At 32.7% G+C, this 23,727-nt stretch overlaps 1 protein-coding gene across 1 annotated transcript in view; it reads left to right on the forward strand.

Annotated features, from left to right (window-relative positions):
• RAB2A (RAB2A, member RAS oncogene family) overlaps positions 1–23,727 on the forward strand; it is an 84,009-nt gene that overhangs the window by 38,592 nt on the left and 21,690 nt on the right. The window contains exons 4-6 of the mRNA XM_074278742.1: positions 8,678–8,760; positions 9,324–9,416; positions 22,750–22,861. Coding sequence (XP_074134843.1) covers positions 8,678–8,760; positions 9,324–9,416; positions 22,750–22,861 — 288 coding nt within the window. The remainder of the gene's footprint in view (positions 1–8,677; positions 8,761–9,323; positions 9,417–22,749; positions 22,862–23,727) is intronic.

A 23,727-nucleotide genomic window follows, 5' to 3' on the forward strand; every position in this document is an offset into this window, starting at 1 on the left:
TAAATTGCTAGTGCTTTCCTCTGTAGAATTAACTTTCATTCTTTGTAAAACCTTCTAGTAATTGAATATTTTGTCACATATTCTGTGGCCTTTGCTATCATTTTAATTTGCCAGATAGAAACTTCAAGAAGTTGTACTTGCAAATCTGATTTGCTGCCTTTAAGTGACTGAAGTAGATAGTGGCCTTACAATTTAAGAAGTAAAGAACAGTACTTATGCATATTTGTTTGAACATGTTCTTCCGGCTCTCTCTTTCTCAGTACAAAACAGTGTTCCTTAAATAGAATAAATAAACTTTATTTCAAGTATATCTTATTCATTTTTCTGCCTCACAATGAACTCTGATATTTACTTGATACCACTGGCTCTTTGTATATCATATTATTATATTATTAATGCTCTCAAAAAAACTAGTCATAGTAATGTGCAGGAAGTCACATTACTCTGAACTTTCTGCATTAAGACATTTTATAGTTTTCCAAATTTGATAAATTTGTTTTAAGTATCTATGACATATAAGATTATAGGGGCACAAAGGCAAAACAGATAGTTTCTGCCCATATTGCGGCAGATGTCTGTAGTATTTCCATAAGTATCTGTGGTAACTAATAAAGTAATTTTTAGAGGAAAGAGTTCTAATAATTGGAAACAGCTTATGTAGAAAGTGGCACCTGAACTATACTTCAAAGGCAAGTAGGAATTCTCTGAGATATGAGTGAGATTTATGCCAGTCATGCAGGTACTTTTGTGGGAAAATATGCAAGTGGAAAGGCATATCTTTAATGATATATACCTGGCATCCCCGCTTGCCTGCAGAATGTAAAGGGAAGCATTGGGAGGGCAGAGTAAGAGAATGGGAACATGAGCAGGGTTGAAGCTTCCTAAGAGCCAGGTCTTACAGGGATTTAAATGGCCATGACTTTTTGAGTAGGTAAAAGACTTATCTAAAACCTAGGTTAGCTGTATGACCCTGGAAAAGTTGATTTAATATTTCTGGGTCTGAGTTTCCTTATCTGTAAAAGAAGGGGGTTGGAGTTGATGATCTCCAATATCTTTTCCAACACTTTGATCCAGGGCTTTCCTTGGCAAAGTCAGATCTTTATTCTAGGATTATGAATTTGTCAGCTATGTAGAAAATGGCTGAAGAGAAGACTGAAAGCAGAGAAACCCAATTAAAATAAGAAGTTGTTGCAATGTTCTAAGATATGATGAGGTTCTGAAGTAAAATGGAAGCTGTATGTGAATCAAAAGAAGAGAGGATATAGGAGAAGGTATAAGGATGGAATTGACAATACTCAAAGGTTGTGAGTGTAGCCAAGTAGAATTAGGACAGCTCCCAATTGGAGAAGCATGCAGATGGGTTTTAGGGGAAGTTATAATGCGTTCCGTTTTAGAAATATTGAATTTTAAGGTATCTTTAGGACATTCAGGTGGGAGATATCTTGCAATTGATAATACAGAAATGGAGTTCAGGATATAGAGAGATATAGAGTTTCAGGAGTTAGATATGCTAGATGTGTATTTATAAATCATCTACATATTATCCATGGTACCTGATAGTTTTACCAAGTTTGGGAGACAGAGCCTACAGCTAGGTAGCACAATGAATAGAATACTGAGCCTGGGGTCAGGAATTATCCCTTTACTGTGTTCTCTAGGCAAGTGACTTAGCCATATTTATTTGTTTCCTTCTTTGAAAAAGATAATAAACCACTCCAGTATCTTTGCTTAAAAACAAACAAACAAAAAAACAAACAAATGAGGTCACAAAATTGACACAAATGAACATGTATTAAGGAGGAAAATGGTAATATATGGAAGAAATCTGAGAAATTGGCACACAAGTAGGAGTAAAACTAAGAATATTATGATAATTTTTTAGCCTTTTATTTATGTATTAAGAATGCATTTTTCAGGATAAATGGATACATTATAACCCCAAGTTGAGGACAAGGTCCTAGATTTGTATTGATCCTCTTTTGTAGCTTTTGTAACATTTTTGTAACATTTAGCAATTAACTGATTTTTCTTTTATATTGCCTCTCCTTATGGCAAAGATAACCTTAATTATTTTTTAAAATTAGCTACTTTTAATATTGTTACTTGGTTCATCAATCATAAAGAATCTTCTTTTCTGTGGCCTTTTCATCTTATTAGACCCTGTGCTTTTCACTTTGCATTTCCTTTGCTGCCACACAAACACACACACATACATACACACACACACTTACGAGCACATGCTACAAATGAAAGTGTTTTCTCTCTCAAGGCTTAAGAGGAGACAGGTATAATTTGAGTTTTTAATTTCAGAATTCTATATAAAATCAAACTTCATCATAGCAGACTAAGGGTTTAATTGTGGGAGCATTCTAGAACATCCTGTGCTGAAAGGATAGCAGCAATCCCTGCTGTTATCCCTTTGCTCATCACTCTTGTCCTTGGTCATTTTCTTTCTTAATATTATCTGTCTAACTTTCCTGAATTCGGCTTCTTTTTTTTTCAGATTTCTTTCCTTGAAAGAAGAGGGATTGAAATTGAATGGTTAGTGGATATAGTACTGAACTGAATAAGGAAGCTGGGGTGTGAACTTATACCAGCCACAACCTAGATATGTACTTCTATTCAAGCCACTTTTCTTCCCTTAACCTATTTTCTCATCCTTACAAGGATCTTGTAAAAATGTAATGTGTGTATAGTATATATCAAGTAAAGTAATGCATGCCTGTACTAAAGTATTAAAAGTTTGTTCTTTCAGTACTGCTAGTACAAATGTTATCTCCATTTTGTATCTCTGAACCTTCATTTTTCTCATTCTTATTTGTGTTTTTAAATTTAAAAAAAAAAAAATCCAAAGAGCTGTAGAACATTTAGGTGAATGTATCTATGAGGTTTATTTTTGTTTTTGTTTTTTTTCCAATGCAGGGGATTTGACTTCTTCTCTCTTAGAAAATATGAGAGAGATATAAAACAATTACTTAGCTACTTTCCTCAGTTCAGAAATCCCTTCCTGTCCTTGCAGAAATCTTAGTCTTTTGAATTCCAGATTATGGCTTTGATACTAGGGATTTGACAATGTGCATCAACTAAAGTGACTGACTTTCATTTATATTAATTAGAACTCTGAATCAGGCATTTATTTTAATCATGAATTGGAAGACGGCATCATTTAGTAGATTAGAGGCTAATGGTGGAATCAAGAAAATCCAAGTTTGAAATCTGCCGGATTTACTAGCTTTGTGTGTGCCCTAATCTATTTTAGCCTCAGTTTCCTTATATTCAAAACAGGAGTAATAAAGTCACTTAAAACTTAGGTTGGTTTAAGGACCAAATGAAATAATACATGAGCACTCTATAAACCTTTATAAATATTAACTATTATAATTACATATATTGAAAGGTGTTTATATGTGTGCATAGTAATGAGTTAAAAGAAAAACTAAACTATATTTAAGTTAATTCTTACCATTTTAAACAGTTGCTGTATTTGAAATCATATTAGTTGTTTATAGTGCATGTGGGATTACCTTTAGGACGCAAACCCAAGTTTTCATAAAACTAGATCAAGTATCAAGTTCTCATTGTGAAAATGAACATTTATAAAGCAAAAGTTCTTCAGAATGAAGGTCAGTAAATTAACAAAAGAAGTAGCACTCTATAAAGACTTAAATGTTATGTTCTGGTAGTTTATGGCAAAGTAAAAGATAAAGGGGAAAACTTTGAGAAGATAAGTAAGCAAGAGATTTATGTAATCAAAATGTTCTATTTTGGTTTTTGTGATCACCTCCAACTATTTCCCTCCTTAATTTTATGATGTGATCTATATTATTTTGTTTCTGTTTTATGAATATGGTGTGGAATATTGCTGTAGACCCAAGAATGCTTTCCAGTTTTCTCAAGTTCTGTCAGAAACCCAGAAGCTGATATGCTAGGGTTTATCTAACATTATGTTAATATGTTCAGTTGCTTCTAGGTCTTCCTTACTTCCTCTTAAACAAGTACTAGTAGTTTTTTTTTGTCTAGTTCTGTATAGCAGTACATTTACTGTGGCACTTATTACACAAATTACTATGGAAGATGTTGTTACTGGTAAAACCTGACCATGAGTATTTTCTATATCCAGTTATTTTAATCTTCCTTGATTTCTTTAGAATTTTTAAGTTGTATTTCCATAGATAGAGTCCTTTAGCATTTTTCATTCTATAAGGGAATAAATGTCTATTCCATTCATCACTGTTACTTTATATAGCTGTAGAACTTCTTATCAATCATAGCAATAGTAACAGAAAACAGGAAAGAGGTGAAACTAACAATAAATAAGGGGTAGAATTATCTATTTTCAGAGGGAAATAAGATTCACCTTTTTTCGTTCCTTAATACCCTCTAATCAGCAAGCATTTATTAAACACATGTGCCAGTCATGTGTGGGGGGGTATTATTCACATATCTCCCCATTAAAATGAAAGGTCTTTATGGGCATAAAAGTTTTTTTTAACTTTTTTTTCTATCTCCCTATATTTGCAAAGTACTGACAGAGTAAATGCTTAATAGATGCTTGTTGGCTGAGTGACTATATATTTTCAACATCTCTGCCAGAAGAAATAGGAAAAGTAATTCTATTCCACTCATTATAACTACAGTGATCTGTTAAAAATATCCCAGTAAAGTTTCATTTGTGTTTAATTATTTCTTAACACTAATCTTAAAGGACCATGCCATGTTTATTTTAATTTTGTTACCTGCCCTTGCTTCAATCATCTGTATCCATCTTAAATTTTTAATTTAGTTGTGAAGTTCTTGTATAGTCACAAATTCTCTTCTATGGAAGTGTTTCCTTTATGTACTCAGAATCACATGCAAAATTATTGTGTGATTTAGGTGAGGAGCTCAACTGGAGTGATCCACAAAGATTTTTGTAGAATATCACAGGAGAGGAGAGCATTCCTATCATAGAGACAGCCTATATAATGACAAAAGAGTTGTATGGAGAATAGTAAATAGTAAAACAAAAAAACAAACAAACAAAAAAAATAGTAAGTACTGGGATAGATGCTGAATTTTTGAGATTGCATTCCTTTTGACTTAACTATGAATTCTAAGCTCTTGTTTTGATGGGTTTAAAATAAGAACAAAGTACAAGTATTTTTGAAATATATTTTGAAAGCATATTCTGAGGCTTAGAAATTCTGGTTTACTTTGTTACAATATTGTACTGAAAATGGAAATATCTAATTCTTCTGCCATGGTATTGTATTTTTACCCTCAGTCTTATACCTACATACCAATTACAAACAATACTTCTTACACACATCAGTATGCTAACATACTTTTCAATTTTGTACCATAGATAAGTTGAATAAGTTTCTCTGTTTCTCAGTTCCTGTAGAAGTCACTATTTAGTGTAGAAGAGTTTTTATGTGGAGGCAGGGCTTCAGCAGTTTTTGTATCTAGCACCTTTAAGTGAGATTTATAATAAGGCATAAGATATTTTTCTTTCTTTTTTTTTTAGTTGTTACTTTTTTTTAAAAAATTTTATAATTATAACATTTTTTTGACAGTACATATGCATAGGTAATTTTTTACAACATTATCCCTTGTACTCCCTTCTGTTCCAAATTTTTCCCCTCCTTCCCTCCACCCCCTGCCCTAGATGGCAGGCATTCCCATACATGTTAAATATGTTATAATATATCCTAGGTACAATATATATGTGCAGAACCAAATTTTGTTGTTGTTGTATTTTTCACAGAACTCCATTTAAAAAATATTTTGGAGATTTCATTGTTTACTTAATGTAAAACTGTTTTTAAACATCTTGTCAGTGCTCTGAAATTGATGTTATTTTAAAATAAATTTTGATAGCTTTTATTTTTATATCACAAAAATTTTCCTCAGTATCCATTCACCTGCCCCCTCTAGAAAGTGGTCTTATACAACAAATATTATTTTTAAAGAAATATTGAAAAGGAAGAGAAGTCTGCAGTGTACCAATATTCCCACTTACTACCAGGCACTGTGTTAAGCACTAAGGGATTAAGGGTGAAGAATGATCTCAAAGAACTTAAAATTTAATGAGTAAAGATAGCATACAAAAGGCTAAAAAGGGAGTGAGAAGGAAAAATCCAATGAGGGCTGGAAGGAGAAGTCAGATGAGAAATGAGATGATAATTGATGATATTTGGAGTTCATAAGTATACCCTTCTGTCAAGAAGGGCAAAAGGTCCTGAGATAGAATACCAGTGATGATGAAATTTTCTCTCATCATGAAGGAGCTTTGGTGGGGTATGATAGACAAGTCCAAAAATAGTGCAGCTAATTGAATGTAACTCTTGGTTTAGTTGATATTTTTCTCATTCAGTCTTAACAAGACCACAAGTTGTAATTAGGGTGAAATAAACAGGACTGGGTTCCCCTGTAGTTAAGGGGAAAATGACTGAAAATCCACTGGTGGATACCATTTTGTACTACAAGTGTCCTGCCCTTCTTCCATTGTCATGCCACTTAAATTTCACTTTATACAATTCTGCCATATGATATTCTGTGGATGAATCCTTTCCAGGAAAATCTGTTGCCGTGAAGGTCCATTCCCCTCTTGAGGTCCCAACTCACAGCCTTACTTTTGTTTTCTGCCTGCTACCTCCTCTAGGGGATTCTTAGGATTCTGTTCCTCCTTACTTCTTCCAGTGGGGTTTTCTAGTGCAACTGTTGTTTGACCTTAGTTCTCAAAAAAATTAATGATGTCATGAGGGTTGTGTCTTGGCTTGTGAATTGAATTTCTGGTGCATCTTCACCAGATGGCTCTTAATTCTATTGGTACCACTTTTCACATCTCTCACTGTACTCAGTCTTAACAACTTGTCCCTGACTGCCAACTCTTCACTTCTTTCTGGCAATTTTTATTTGTGAGATTCTGCACCTTCTTCCCCAGTACTCCTCTCAACCTTTTCCTCCCAAGATGGCTTGTTTGGCCTGATGCACAGCCAAGGTAAACTGTCCTCTTCACCAACATCCCTAACTTTCCCCAATTTTGACCTGGGTAGAGTTCCTACACAGGAACTCGATTCAGTCTTCTCCAGGGTGCGATGCTTGCTCTATACCAGCAGGGTGAGGACCTACTTCTGGGTCCCAACGACAAAGCCTTGCCGCATGATAGTCATTGATCTCGTCACCATAATGGACAAAGCCTTCCAGAAGTTTGCTCTTATACTCCGTGGAAGAGTTCTTTTTGATCAGTTTGCCATCCTTGATCTGGTAGCCCTGGCCAATCTCATATTATAGTTTGGTCAACTTCAGCAAATATTATTTGCTGTCTTGAAAACTGTTATAAAATTCTACAGAGATAAGTCTTTGAAAGAGAAAGAGTTGGAGTCAGAGAACTTAAGTTCAAATCCTACTTTTCACTACTTGGGGAAATCATTTAACTTTGAAGCTTCCTGTCCTCATTGGTAAAATGAGGCTTCCTCCTTAAAATTGTTCCTTGCATTATGGTCCTATTAGAACATAATGTTTGATCTGTTGACTTTAAACCAGATTTGAAGGCACACTTGCTGCACCCCTAATAAAATTGTTGCCTAAGTACCCATTCATTTGGGAGGCAATTATTCAGTACTTACTGTTTACCCAACATCCCTATATGAGAACATTCTTAAGGCTCTTAGTCCATATTTATTTCTGAAATTGTTAAAATTGGCTTCATTTAAAGTGAATTAAATAATTTTTAAACAAAATGTTACATACACATTTTATGAATTATTTGATAAAACTGAGAACTTAATTAAAAAGAACTATTTTTTAAAATTATATTTGAATATCATTATGCTTAAAAGCAGTAGACACATCTTTCACCATAGTTTTAATAGAATTCTAGTACTCCCTTTTCTCTCCCTCCCAAAAGGGGAGAAGTGTGCTAATTATCCATTATCTGTGGTATGTGTATCAAAAATCTAAGTAAAAATGGCTTTTACCTTCTTTTGCCTGTCTGCAATTGCTATACATCAAATATAGAAGAAACTGATTAAGTGAAAAATCAAATAATATAAGATTTAAGTTCAAAACCATTTTCTGTTTTTCATAATAAAATGATTACTGAAAGAATTTATTCTGAAGACTGTTGAAAGCTGGCTGCAGTTTATGATATAACGGATAAAATCTGCATCCTTGGCCTTCCAACAACCTTTACACCAGCAGATGGTGGGCGTAAAGATGTCATTCATCATTTATTTACAATGGGCTTTATTTATTCTAGTGTCAACAGCTGCCCCAGGAGCGGGTTATTGAATTCAAATGTGAAGCTCTGGCTTATTTGCTTCCTTTCAAATTTGTCTTCAGAGCTTAGTTGCTAGGAGGGCCATTCTGTGCTCTAATAATGATTCATGTATTGTGAAACCATTCAGTAAATTGGGTTGTCAGGGATTGCCAAAAAAGGGTTAGAGGTCTTGTTCGTGTGTGTGTGTGTGTGTGTGTGTGTGTGTGTGTGTGTTTTTTAAATGGCTTATGTTATAGTTATGTTATGTGGTTTCTCTTTCAAACATTGGGGAAGTTGTCATTTCTTTTCTTTGATCCACTCTTTACCTTGCCATCCAGGATTCCATGTGAATAATATGCATATTGATTCTTCTTTTGTGAAGTTGTAACAAGCAATTTATTAAATGAAAGCTCTCAAATTTTTGTTTCTTCACAGGCAGGACAGGAGTCCTTCCGTTCCATTACAAGGTCATATTACAGAGGTGCAGCAGGGGCTTTACTAGTGTATGATATTACAAGGTGAGAACAATAGAAATATTTTGCTTTTAATATCAATAGAAATATGTATTTTTAAAAAATAAATATAGATGTTTGTGACTAAGTACAGATTAAATATAATGAATTATAGGGCTAGTCTTCGAGTCAGGAAAAATTCAATTGACACATCAGGTTTGAGACTCTAGGCAAGTCATTTTAATCTCAGTGTTCCAGACAATTCTAGAATGGATTTATATCATTCGATCCTTCTGTATCACAGAGTTCCCACCATCAGTGAAATCACCAAAGCACTAGATCTATTCCAAAAACAATAATCAATTAAAAAGGACAATTCTTTTTTTTTTAATTGCTACATTCGTAAAAAAAGTTATATGTATATGTGTGTAAATGTACAATTGGTATTTTATATATATTTATGAAATATCCGTAGTTATGCATGTACATACACTTATGCATACATATACAATGTGATTTATTCTATGGAGTAATGCAAAAATGAAACCCTAGTTCATCACTCTAATCGTTATAGATATTATAGTATTTTGATTTTCAGTAACATTAAGTTTTTTCATTTTTGCATTCAGGAGAGATACATTCAACCACTTGACAACTTGGTTAGAAGATGCTCGCCAGCATTCCAATTCCAACATGGTCATTATGCTAATTGGGAATAAAAGGTAAAAAGACATTTAAGAGATAAATTTTGCCACTAGGAGTAATTTGTTTATAAAACTTTTTTGATGACTAGTAGGTTTTATTTGAATGTTTAATGATTAGTGACACCCAGATTCTGAAACTGACAGAATAGTTCCATCATGTTAAAACTTTTTAATCTTTTAAAAACACAAATATGGAACTATTCTTTTCAAGTTGTACTTTGTATGGGACTCTTTTCAAGTTTTACTTTGTATGGGACAGTATAAAAAAAATTAATCATTTCTTCTCTTGAATCTCAATTTGAGTTACATAAATCATTTAAGTATCTTTCAACTTTTTCACTTCCAAAACCTATTACCTCTTTTTAAATTAGCACTCTTACCTGAAAAGTGATACACCAATTCATATGCTTATAATTTTAACAGTATATAGAAAAGGGATAGTTTCCTGTGTATGCTGCTCGTACTATACACAAAACAATTGATTGTTTTTCCAAACTTTTAAGGCAGTAAAACATTACCTTAATGATAAAAGTAAAGTTAGCACTGGTTAAGTAAGATGTATGATACATAATGTCTTCTTCAGTGAGATAGATGCACAATAATTAGGCTATCATGAGCTTCTAATCTCATTGACCTTCCAATTCATTAAAACAAGCAGTCTTATGATTATTATTTTTAAAATATTAATTCATTCCGTCCTATCCTAAGTACTGTACTGCCTCTCAAGATATCAAAAGTGATACTTTGATATTTAACCTATAGAAATTGAGCAAAAACCACTTAACCTTTTTTTTACCTTTTTCAAAGAACACTCCACGCTATCCAGATGGTGATAGTAATGAATTTCAGTTGTTATCAATCTGTCTTGGATTTGCTCCATTGACAAAGAAATAATGATAGGTATCTGATTACAAGTCCCCAAGTTGCAGTTTTCTCCCCAATTAGATCACAATGGCCCTAAAGTGGAATACACTTTAAACTCAAATTAATATTGTATGATTTTTAAATGCTACTTGGGTAATATAGCTTAGCTGCATTTGTGATTGGCTCTCTTTTAATTCCTTAATTTTAGTCATTTCTAAAGTGAACATTGTGGGGTATACATTAATTTTGCCTTAAGAGTTTTAAAGGAATATCTGGAAAAATAACCTTTTGTGGATTTCAGGTGGCATATATCAGTAAATATATATTCATACTTGCAACAAAATGTAGGAGATAAGTCTTGATATAATTATCTCTGGGTAGTTGTCTTCCCTTATTTCCTGAATACATTTGACAGTTGTCTTCTTCCCCAAGTTAAGATAAAGCTAGATTTCTTCTACAAATTTATGGTTACTATTGGAAGTCATTAAACTTACATTTTTGTAAAATATAGATTTGAAATCTATATATTAGCTTATATTAACCGTAAAACTAAAATAGAATAATAATTAATAATAATATTTAAGGTGAACAGTTAAATTAATTTTAACTTCTTATATTAGAGGGAAACTGAAACATGTTTAACAATCTACAAATGAAATGGACAGTGTGACTTGAATAGATAAATGCATAGTAAATGTTTAATAATGGATTATTTTGATTTGTTGGGAAATTCTTGTATATTTGCTTTTAAAAAAAAATAGGCTTTCTAAAAAGAATAAAGAAGGCTTTGTTAAAATAAAATAAGAATTCATTACCAGGAAAGCCTAGTATTTATACCCGTTTTACTTTCCCACTATATTGCATTATAAAATAACCCTCTTCTTTCTTTGGAACATTATTACCACTAATAAGAGTTCCCTCTTTTATTTTCAGTCTTTCTCTTTGCCTTTTCACCCTTCACTCTTCACTCCTATAGGCCCTTTTATTCCCAGGAGACCAGAGAATTTCTTTTCCTTTTATTCTTAAAACTTTGATTTAATCAAAATACATTACATATTCTCTTCTATCCTTCTTCCTACTTTCCTTTTATATGCCTGCCAAACAAAAAAAAAACAATTTTGATTCACTTATAGAAAAAGTGCTGAGAGATTTAATGTTCAAAATGTTCCAGGCTTGTACCTAAACTATCACATCTTAAATTTGACTTCTGCTTTCATCCTTGTGTCCCTGAAAAGCTATCAAAAGAAATCTCTTAGTAGATTTTTCAATATTAATTATTCTATTATTCTAAATAATAATAGAAAATGCATACAAAAAAATTAAGAAAATGGTTTTATTTAGCAAGAGTTAATATTCTTTTTAAAAGTTAATTATTTTATTCCTTATTTATTCCTTTATTTCTTTTCCTCATACATTCATCAGGAACTCGAAGGTCATGAAACAACGTTCATATGTTTAAACCTTTGGGTGGGTGGGTGGGTGGGTGTGTGTGTGTGTGTGTGTGGGTGGGTGTGTGTGGGTGGGTGTTTTGTAAATATATTTTTTATTGTAATTATATAATAAACTAGCCTGAAATATAAAATTAATTTCTTAATTTCATGTAAACTATTTTGTTTCTTATTTTCTCAATTACGTTTTAATCTGATTCCTGTGACACTGAGGAGTATTTTTGAACAGCATGTTTAAAACTCTTTGCTCTATACTGCAAAATTGATATTCCTAAAGCATTATCTTGCCCAAAAAGTTTTTTGCCTTTAAAATAAAATATAAATTGCTGTTTCAAATTTAAAGCCCTTATTTATCTTAATCCAATCTACCTTTGCTCCTTTGAAAAAAGAAAAACAAAAGCAGCAGTTATTTCAGAAGATATGATGACTTTTTCTCCCCCCCCCCCCCCCCAACTTCCCATCACTCTTCAGATTAAAGGCTCTCATGATTTAAAAAAAAAAAAAAAAGAGGGTGGGTCAAAAACTAAAATACTAAAATACAGTACTTGGCACTTATATGAACATATTGCTTCTCTGTCATGAGGAGAGAATTGTCTTTTCTCCTAGACCTTTGTTGACCTCCCCCCCCCCAGGCAATTGGGGTTAAGTGACTTGCCCAGGGTCATACAGTTAGGAAGTATTAAATGTCTGAGATTTGATTTGAACTCAGGTCCTCCTGGCTTCAGGGCTGGTTCTCTATCTACTGCGCCACCTAGCTGCCCTTACCCCTTCCTTACCTCAGCTTTTTTCCCAAAGTGCAGAACTCCTATCTTTAACCTTTTCTCTTACTCTGATATTCATTTTCTTTCCTGCTCCATACCATTTTGTACTAATTGTGTATATATATATACTTAAATATATATAATTAATAGATCTTAAATCTATTTTGTATCCAATCTAAATTTAGAGGGATTCTTCACTAAGTGATTAGCTATCAGATGCCTCCCCCAACTTTTCCCATCTTTCCTCCAACAGCTCATAAAACCATCATTTCATATGGGTGATTTTTATATGAATGATCACAGTGATTAAAATCATTGACCCTCTAAGATTATGCATGGAACTGATTTATGTTGTCTCTATAAGTTTTTAATAAGTAGTACTTGGATTAATAGCTCTTAACCTAGATTTTTCAAAATTAAACTATAACTCTTTTTAAGAATTCTAAATTTTATATTTATAATGATATATTATTACATTCTTCCAAAGTGGTTATATTTCCCATTATATACTGACCACCGCTGAGACCCCTGTTGAATCAGAATTCTTTAAACAATTAAATTAATTCCTCTTTATCATAGTTGTGCAGTTTATAGAAGAATAATGCTCATCGGTGGAAAAATTTATTACCATTATAGGAAACGTTTCTTCAGGTGCAAACAAATGCCCACGTTCTCACTTCCTCAACCACTGGGAAAGATTTCTTTTGCTTTCTGACTAAAGGGAATAAAATATGAGCCAAGAACTAGGCACCCATCTGGTCTCTTTTGTATTTTATAATAAAAACTATTAAGGGATTTTACTTGCTTTTGAAAAGTGAGGTGATAACTGTCTAGATTCCTAGAAGCAGGAGCCTTCAAGAAGAGGAAAATTGCACATTCATCTCCTTTTTTAATATTAAGGATGAAAATTCCTTTCAAAAGCTTTCATTGTTCTACATAGGGATATAGCCAAGACATAATTATATATATAGTAATAATTAAATGCATACAATAATTTTAACTAAATTAAATTTGTCTCATGTGTTCTCATAGTCTCCCTTCCTTATTTATATTCCAATTCCCTCCGCATACACAAAAACAAATTGGTTCCTGCTCTCAAGGTGCTTATGCTCTACTGGATTGAAGCAACAAATATAAAAAGTAAATCATATACTTACTTTATATATATATATATATATATATAATTAGTACAAAATGATACAGAGCAGAAGAGAAAATGAACAATAGAGAATCTATACCAGTTCTCACTCTGTTGTTAAGACCACTATTGAAGTTGAAAACATTGCTTTAAAACTTATGTAAAATTAAATTTTTGTATATTTTAAGTAATTTATCAGGGATTATTACAGGGGAAAGAACTTTATACCTTATTTTAGAATATCTTATTTACAATGATAGTGTTTTTTTGAAAAGCTCAATAATTTGTTATATGAGTCAGTTCTCAAAATTTGGTATCATTTCTCAGTCATACATTTTCAAAAAGATTGCTATGACGGAGATAGACAGAAATTAGTCTGAAGGCATTTAGGCTTAAGAATGCTATAAGGTAGGGGCAGCTAGGTGGCACAGTGGATAGAGCACCAGCCCTGAATTCAGGAGGACCCGAGTTCAAATCTGGTCTTGGACACTTAACACTTCCTAGCTGTGTGACCCTGGGCAAGTCACTTAACCCTAGCCTCCAAAAGAAAAAAAAAAAAAGAATGCTATAAGGTAAATATATATATGTACATATATATTATTATATATGTATATATAATATTATATATATATGTAATATGTAATATATAATATATAAAATAATATAATATAATTATAATATATAATAATATAATTTTATATATAATATAATATATATTGTATATTATGTACATATATACACATACATTTCAACTAGCAATACTAAAAGATAAATATGCAGGAGGCTCATTGTGAATAATTCTTCTGAAATTCTTAGGTAATGATCAGTTGGTGGTTACAAACATTTTAATTAGTGAGGTTTTTCTGTGCTGGAAAGAACATTAGATTGGGTGGTAGTAGAGCTGAACTCTGATCTGTCACTAACTTGCTATATAACACTAGATAAATCACTTAAACTCTTCAGACCTTACTCTTCATTTGATAAATAGATCTGAATAATTGATTTCTCTCTAATATTCTGGAGACGGGTTGTAAATAAAACTAGGCACCATTTTTATTTACTGTATTTACCTGGTGGATCATTTATTTATTTATTCATTTATTTATTTATTTATTTTTGTCTCACAGCTCATGCTGCTAATTCATATTACAACCTAATTTTCTTTCTAATTGACCCTTTACTGTTTTAGACAATCACTCTTGAATGCCCTTTTCTTCATTTTCTCTCCTTCAGGAACATTGATCTACCTGTCTGACAACTAATTATAATAGCAGCTGACATTTATCTAACACTTTAAAATTATGGTTTCATTTAGATATTATAACACTTCTTTGTTGTCTTGAGATATAACACATGCATAAGCATAATATAATTGAGAGATACTTCCTTTTTGGAAGGATAGTTATGCCACACTAAAGCAGAGACATCATCTTGCCAACAGAAGTTTGTGTAGTAAAAGTTATGGTTTTTCCAGTAGCAGTGAATTGCTGTAAAGTTGCTGTAGAAACACTGCTGGATCAAAGGGTATACACAGTTTGATAACTTTTTGAACATAGTTCCAAATCAGTAAGCATTTATTTATTAAGCACCTAATTTAATCCTGTGTGCTGAGCCCTGAGGATATAAATAAGAAAAACAAAGTCCCTGCCCTCTCTGTGATTACTCTCTAAAGGGGGAAACACTATATATATATACACAAAAGGATTTTGAAAAGGGAGGTGGAATGGCTTGATAGTCTTACACTCCAAATCAAGCCTAGCATTTGGTGGGAATTGAAGAAATATTTGGAAATTTTGATCCTTCCATAAAGGGAGGCTTTGGGAGGGGTTTCTTGTTCTACTGAGGATCTTGAGGAAATATGGAATATGCAAGTCTTCTTGATATTTTGAGTCATCTGGAGAGAAGCATAATGTAATATTTATGGAGTCTAAACCAAGTATACCAGCTTGTGGGAAAGACTTGCATTGCCAGCTTTATTTTGGACATCTTTAATCCCATAATTTCTAGGACTTCTCGATTTACTTCAAGTTTTGCCCTATGATACAGAGGAATATTGCCAGTACTACTATCCTACTAATCATAGATTCACAATATTGCAATCTCCCCTGTCTCCAGTAACATCCTTGATTTTATCATTCATCATATCTAATTGTTGCCTGGTATACTGGGCACATCATATCTATCTCATTTTTTCTTCTGAATTACTACCATAGAAGTTCGCACCATTTCTACTCTGTTATTACAATACCTTTCTTACTGATTTCTCCCTCTTGTATGCATCTTCCAAAGGTGGCCAGATAATAGTTAAAAGAATGTTGTTAATATTACCTAATCATATCATTTCTGTGCTGAAAAAAAATCTTTATTGACTCTCCATATTGCCCCTAGGATTAAATATCAGTCTATTATTTGAAGCCCTTCACAGTCTGACTTGCCTTTCAGTGTTTCTTCTCTTATACTTGTTATTCCAGCCATATGAATCAATTTGCCATTCATTATTCCCTCTACACCTGAGTCTTTGCACAAAAATGAGCATCAAAATATATTCTCTTTACTTCAGCCTTTTTCTATGTTCACATAATTTTTAATTCACTTGATAATTTTTAATTAACTTTCTGTTTTTTGTTCCCTCCCATAGAAAATAAGCTTTTTTCAGAGCTAAAGTTGTAACTAGAACTCTTTCTGCCTAATGACCAATCTTCTAATGATCACCTCCAAACCTAGAGAAGCAATTTTACAGAAAATATAGCAATTCTGGTCTTCATAACACTTTATTTTACAGCCCAATGGCTTCAGAGACCAAAAGGTTTAAACACACACACACACACACACACACACACACACACACACACACACACACACACACACACACACACCCCTTCCATATATTGGAAAGTTCCCTGTTTCTGCTTTTCATTGTATTTCATACTCAGGATCAGTATTTTAGTCAATTATTACAGTTCTTGTGGTAAGTTATATGTTTCAATTTGTGTGCCCCTGCAAAAAAAAAAAAAAAAAAAGCCATGTACCACTTCATCAGTTGCTGCTATGCCAGGTCTACTCTCCACAAAATTGCAATTAGTGCTTCAAGGCTCACTTAAACTAATGAAAGCCTGAAACAAATTTTTTAAGCCTCAATTGCTTTTGTGGAGGGTCTTATGGGAATGCCAGTATTTGGCCTACATCCAAGATAAGATCAGCTCCTGATATGACCAGGCAAAAAATGAATGATACACTAGGGCAGCCAATTGCATTTTTTATACAACTTGTTTAAGTTAATAGTTGATTTAGGTTAAAAAGAAAGCCCCTTATGTTAGTTACATATAGATGTAGGTGAATGAATAAGAGAAAGAGTCTACATTGTTTTGTCCTGATGGACTCTGGAAGTATCATGAAGATAATAGTCACTTGCCTTTGAGGGTAGAATTTCATCTTGTCATTCTGAATTGGTATATTTTGACTGTGACTATAGATTCAAAGTAGGCATTGTTAATATGGATAAAGATGGAGTGAATTTTAGTGACTATGATAATATATCATAGTATTGACTTAGACTTAGTCCTTGACCTTTCTCATCAGTGAAATTCTCTACTTTATTGAAGCTCATTGTTAGTCGTGTTCAGCCAGTACACAGTTCTATCAGCATCAGGTTTTAGAATAGTATCAGCTTTCTAGTCAGTGAATTCTACTTTAGCCATTTCAGAACAAATTAGATCATAATGCTAATTTTGGGATATCTAAAAGTCCTGAAAAAGAAAAGTGTAAAAATCATGATGATTATATGATCAGCTCTTTGCTACAAAGAGCATGTTTGCCATAGACCTGCATAAGATTGGGTCTTGCCTTTTAACCTTGCTATTTTTGGGATAACAAGCAATAACAACAATGATATTCTGATACTGCTAGGTAGAAACAGTCTTAAAAATATTGATCATGATGAGTTGCTATAAGAGATTTTTTTTTAAATTTATTTCTTGCAAGGCAGATCTCCTTTCCATAGATAGCCTGACCATTTCATCTTCCGATTGCTAAATTTCTTGGTTACCAACTTGCTTTGTTTTATCCTCTGAATATTGTCACGTCGGTCAAATGTGACTGAACAAAAAAAATTATAAAGTAATCTGTAAATGTGATGTAAAAACAAAATATGAGTCAAGGTTTTTTTTGTTTGTATGTATGTTTTGAACTTCATATTGATTTTCCTTGTGAGGCTCATAAGAGAAGACTGATTTATAATATGATAAATTTCTAATATAATTTAAAAGTTTTTCTTCTATAATTTTCTGGATTAGTTCTTTAAATGTTGCTCTGAAGCATATTTTAACTACAGCCATACTTACTGAATTTTTCCAGTTAGTAGTCTCATTACTTTTATTCAATTTAACTAATTTAATACTAATTTTTTTCTTATAACTTTGGGAATTCAGTCTATCTAATTTTTCATATTCCCTACCTGATTCCTCACCTACAAATCTTGCTTCACTTTACCCAAATCTATCTTTTTTTTTTTTGTTTTAGGACTTTTGTTTGCCATAAATTCATGCTGTATGATTCTCATGTTAGATACAGTACATTGTAGTGGAGATTTATTGAAGGTTCCTTAAGGAAATTGAAACTTAGTGAAGCAGCTGAATGTTTTCATGTAACCACAGTATTTCTAGAAGAGTTTGTTTTTACAATACTGAAAATTTGAGACTATATATGATTTGTTTTCCTTAGGTAAATAAAATTGCCTGTTCAAATATATATATATATATACACACACTATAATATAGTACATAGTGTGAAATTTCAAACTGCATGTAAACTATTTTTCTCCCTCTGTTAGATAATAGAAGTAATAAATACATGTCAATAGAGTATTTGGAAAGTAACATTTCCACTGTCATTAAAGGATTTGGGTTTTCATATTTCTTTTTTTGACAGGTAAAGTGATTTGATATTGTTTGGATAATGTATTTCATAATTATCTTTCAATACCTGGGGATTGTAGTCATTATAACAATTACTATTTTGATCTGAAGGCCACATTGGAATATTCTTTAGTGACTCCTTTAGGTACGACATTTAACTTGATTATTTTCTTGCTTCCCCTCCATTAAGCAAAGAAGTATTATAAAAAATTTTTTAAATCAAAATATGAGTGGAAATCCTTCATACCAGCATTTCATCAGTGTCCCCTAAATATAAAGATAAATATAAATAAATAGAAAACTGAAGAAAAGGATTTTTCTTTTTAATTCAGATACCTATTTCTGTTTTCTAAATATGTTTTGTCTTATTACAGGTACATAGAGCTTTTTGATTTTTTATTTTATTTTATTTTTTGCCAAAGCAATTAGAGTTAAGTGACTTGCCCAGGATCACATGGCTGGGAAACATTAAGTGTCTGAGGCCAGTCTCAGGTCCTCTTGACTTCAGGGCAGGTGGTCTATCCACTGTGCCATCTAACTGCTTCGAGCTTTTTATTTTAAAAATCTTAGTTTTATTTGAGGTTTAATATCTAAATGAGGAAATAAGACAATGCATAAATAAAAGTGCATGAGAAATTTCAGTTTGTATAATGTAAAGTTTAAGCAAAAGAATAAGTATCAAAAGAAGTTTAAAGATGGAAGTAGAATAAAGGATATAAAGATAGAATTAATGAAGATATTACTAGATTAGAAGCTGATTGGGAAAAAAAAAACATGGAAATGAGTTAGCTGATTATTAGAAAGGGTATAAAATGAGGAATTACTTTGAATGAATTACAGAAAGCAATAGGAAGCTAGTGAAGAAGTTGAGAAGAGGGAACAGTGACAGATGAGAAAGTTGGTTTATTTTCCTTCCATTTTGTAGCATTTTAGCACAGTTGTAGATGAAAAGTATTAGAGAGCCTAGAAAGAATATAAAGATGTAATGATCCGAAGGTTAACATTGTCAGAAACAAAATAGGTTGCTTTAAGAGATTAAAAAAGAGGTTATAGGAAAAGATTGTTTTTTTAAGAATTATTTAAAGAGAATTAAAGTACATAATAGTTAATAGTAAAGTACTTAATAGTAAACTGAAGTTGAGGAATTAAGGTAGTCCCGACCATTCTCTAATTGTAAATGGATGATGGTGTGCATGGTGAGAGAAAAAATTGATAATGTGAAAGAAATGATATTTTAGCAATGACTCTTGTTCTATATTTGGAATTGATGGAGGGTAATGGAAATAAGAAACACTTGTCCATATTATGAATAGCTTTTGAGAGTTTCAGACTAAAGAGCTGAACTTTGACTTGAATCAATGGGGACCAATATTGGCAGTTATTACATGTTTTTCAGCAGGTAAATGACATAAATCTGCTTTTAGGAAAATTGGGAGAAGGGGGTGCAGAGTTAATATGGCAGAGAAAAGACAGGGAATCTCCTATGCTCTCCCAAATTCTTTTCCAAACTACTTTAAACAAAAGACTTTAAGATGAATAATTTTCCAGCCTAAGACACAAGCTCAGGAAATTTCCATTCCAAGGGGTTAATAATAGAATGCAGTCCAATGTAAGACAATGTTCTGGCAAACCAACACAAGTCTTGGGGGAGCTGCAGTAGTAGCACCTTTCAGAGCTATAAAATCCCAGATGTGAAGAAGATCCAACAACTAGTCAAAAGGGCATTACATGGGTCCCATGTGTAGAATTGAGTGTAGCACTCTGTGGTATTGCCTATGCGTGGATCTAGGTCCCAATCCTGGGTTACAATACCAGAATGAAGAGGAACACTTATGTATCAAGAGCACACAACTGCAGGGGAGCAGAGATGTAAAAACACATCTTTTCAGAACATACTTAGAAAAATTGGAAACATATCCTGCATCCCACCCCCTTAAAAAACCTTGAAAACAGTTGCACAAAAATTATAAAGCTTTGGTTTCCTCCATCCTGTTGCATAGCCCAATTTTAACATAAAGTTAAAAGTCCATAAATAGACTAGGAAAATAAGCAAACACAAGAAATTCAAACCAGCTAATCCAAATCTTCAAAAAAAAGTAACATATGCATGTATATACATGAAGAAGTGGTCTCAGTTCCTCCAATAAAGAAATTTTGGAAGTGCTCAAAAAGGATTTTTAAAATCAATTGAGATAGAGGAAAAACTGGGGAAAGAAATGAGTGGTGCAAGGAAATGATTTTTTAAAAAGTCAACAGCTTGGTAACTTAACTTATGAGTGGTGTAAGGAAATGATTTTTTAAAAAGTCAACAGCTTGGTAACTTAACTTAAAAAACAGAATAAACCAAATATATAGTAAGATAGACACACAAATCCCCTGAAAGGAACTTCTTAAAAACAGAATTGGTCAAATGCAAAAGGAGGCACAGAAGTTACCTAAAGATAATAGCTCCATAAAGATCAGAATTGAGCAAATGGAGGTACTGGTTTCATGAGATATCAAAACGCAATAAAACAAAAGTCAAAAGGATAAAAAATAAAGGAAGATGGGAAATCTCATTGGAAAAACAACTGGAAATTTTTACAAGAAAAAATAATTTAAGAAATATTTGACTATCTGAAAACTTAATTAAAAAGAGAGATTTCCTGTTATCATTTAAGAAATTATCAAGGAAAACTACCCTAATTCTAAATCTTGAGGATAAAATAGATATATCAGTTTATCTAATATGACAGAAAAGGAAAGTCACATATTTGGGGGAGGGGTTTGGGGAAAATGAGGCACTCATGCTATTGGTGGAGTTGTCACCCTGTTTGAATAGCAATTTGGAACTATGTCCTATGGGCTACAAAACTTGCATATCCTTTGACTCGGCAATACCACCTGTTGATCTGTGTTGCAAAGAGGTTTGTTGTTTTTAAGAGAAAGGTAAAGAACCTATATGTGAAGTGAAAATTAAGAGACTTATCCATCAATTATAGGGAATTGTTGAACAAAAGCTGTGACAGAACACAGTTGTACTTTAAGATGATGAGAAAGATATTCTCAGAATAAAACTGGAAAAACTTACATAACTGTTGCAAAGTGAAACCACAAAAACATTGTACACAGTAATAGCAACATTGTGTTATGATCACTTGTAAATGAGTTAGTTATTTTCAGCAATACAATGATCCAAGACATATTTTCTACCATCAGAGAAAGGACTGGAGTCTGAATGCAGATTGAAGCATATTTTTTACCTTTTTTTGTTGCTGTGTCACAAAATGAATATATATACCCTGTATCAAATTACTTGCTTTCTCAAGAAGGGAGTAGAGGAGAAAAGGTCAAATTCAGAATTTTAAAAAGCAAATTTTTTTTTTTCACATATAATTGGGGGAGAAATTTTAAATATTAGGTGGAAAATTAATCTGGTAGTGGGGGGATACAAAATAGATTAGAGGGGTGAATGGCTGGAGACAAAGAAATTGAAAAGACTTGTAATAGGTGTAGTGATAATGACCTCAAGGATCTTAAAAATACTGTCCCAGGTCTGAATCTATTGTATCTTTGTATCTATTTTAAAAATGTATCTATTCTTCCAGATTTTCTTTCTGAGCTTCATTTCAGCAAACTAAATTATGGGGAAAACAAAGGCAGCTTACTAAATTAGGACATTAGTGATCACACTGGCTAGAAAGACTCTTAAGTGGAATTTAATTCTACTTCAGAACAGTGCCCTCTCTAGTATGCCATGATACATCCAGGTTATTGCATCTGTCATATGAACATTCTCAGAATGTTTTTTCTAGGCAGCATAAAGGAATGCCTTGCTTTTTTGTTATATTTTGATTGATAGTTATGATTTAGAGTCAAAAGATGGGTTTAAATACCTTTGACTTTGGGCAGGACACAATGTCTTTGGGAGCTGTTTCTTCTCATGTAAAAGATAGGTTGAACTAAATTATCTTTAAAATTCCTTACAATTCTAAAATTTTGTGATGGGGGGAGTTCATTTTTTAATTAGATTGTATATTCCTTTAATGTTGTAATATGCCTTATACGTCTTTGTATCACTCATAGCATCAAATGAGGTAACTTCCTCTTAATTGCTGTATTCACTTTAAAAAAAAATTTTTTTTTAATTATTCATAGAAATATAGAACCCATGAGTTACTTCTCATGGATTTCCCCCTCCCCCCCTCTGATGGTTGGTAACACGATCCTTTTCTCCCTTCACTTTAGTGATTTAGAATCTAGAAGAGAAGTTAAAAAAGAAGAAGGTGAAGCTTTTGCCCGAGAACATGGACTTATCTTTATGGAAACTTCTGCTAAGACCGCTTCCAATGTAGAAGAGGTAAGTGGCCTGTACAAAAAGAAACTAATACCTTCCCCTCCCCCCCCTTTTTTTTAAATATATTTTTTTATTTTATAATTATAACTTTTTTTTTGACAGTACATATGCATGGGTAATTTTTTACAACAGTATCCCTTCCACTCACTTCTGTTCCGATTTTCCCCTTCCTTCCACCCCTTCCCCTAGATGGCAGGTAGTCTTGTATATGTTAGATATGTTATAGTATATCCTAGATATAATATATGTGTGCAGAACCAAATTTCTTACTGAACAGGAAGAATTGGATTCAGAAGGTAAAAATAACCTGGGAAGAAAAACAAAAATGCAAACAGTTTATACTCATTTCCCAGTGTTCCTTCTCTGGGTGTAGCTGATTCTGTCCATTATTGATCAATTGGAACTGCATTAGATCTTCTCTTTGTCGAAGATATCTACTTCCATCAGAATACATCCTCATACAGTATTGTTGTTGAAGTGTATAGTGATCTCCTGATTCTGATCATTTCACTCAGCATCAGTTGATGTAAGTCTCTCCAAGCTTCTCTGTATTCATTCTGCTGATCATTTCTTACAGAACAGTAATATCCCATAACATTCATATACCACAATTTACCCAACCATTCTCCAAATGATGGGCATCCATTCATTTTCCAGTTTCTAGCCACTGTTAAAAGAGCTGCCACAAACATTTTGTCACATACAAGTCCCTTTCCCTTCTTTAGTATCTCTTTGGGAAATAAGCCCAGCAGTAGCTGCTGGATCAAAGGGTATGCACAGTTTGATAACTTTGCTCTCCAGAATGGTTAGATTCATTCACAACTCCACCAACAATGCATCATGTCCCAGTTTTCCCACATCCCCTCCAA

The sequence above is a fragment of the Sminthopsis crassicaudata genome, chromosome 1 (genome assembly GCF_048593235.1).
Source record: "Sminthopsis crassicaudata isolate SCR6 chromosome 1, ASM4859323v1, whole genome shotgun sequence".
NCBI lineage: Eukaryota > Metazoa > Chordata > Mammalia > Dasyuromorphia > Dasyuridae > Sminthopsis > Sminthopsis crassicaudata.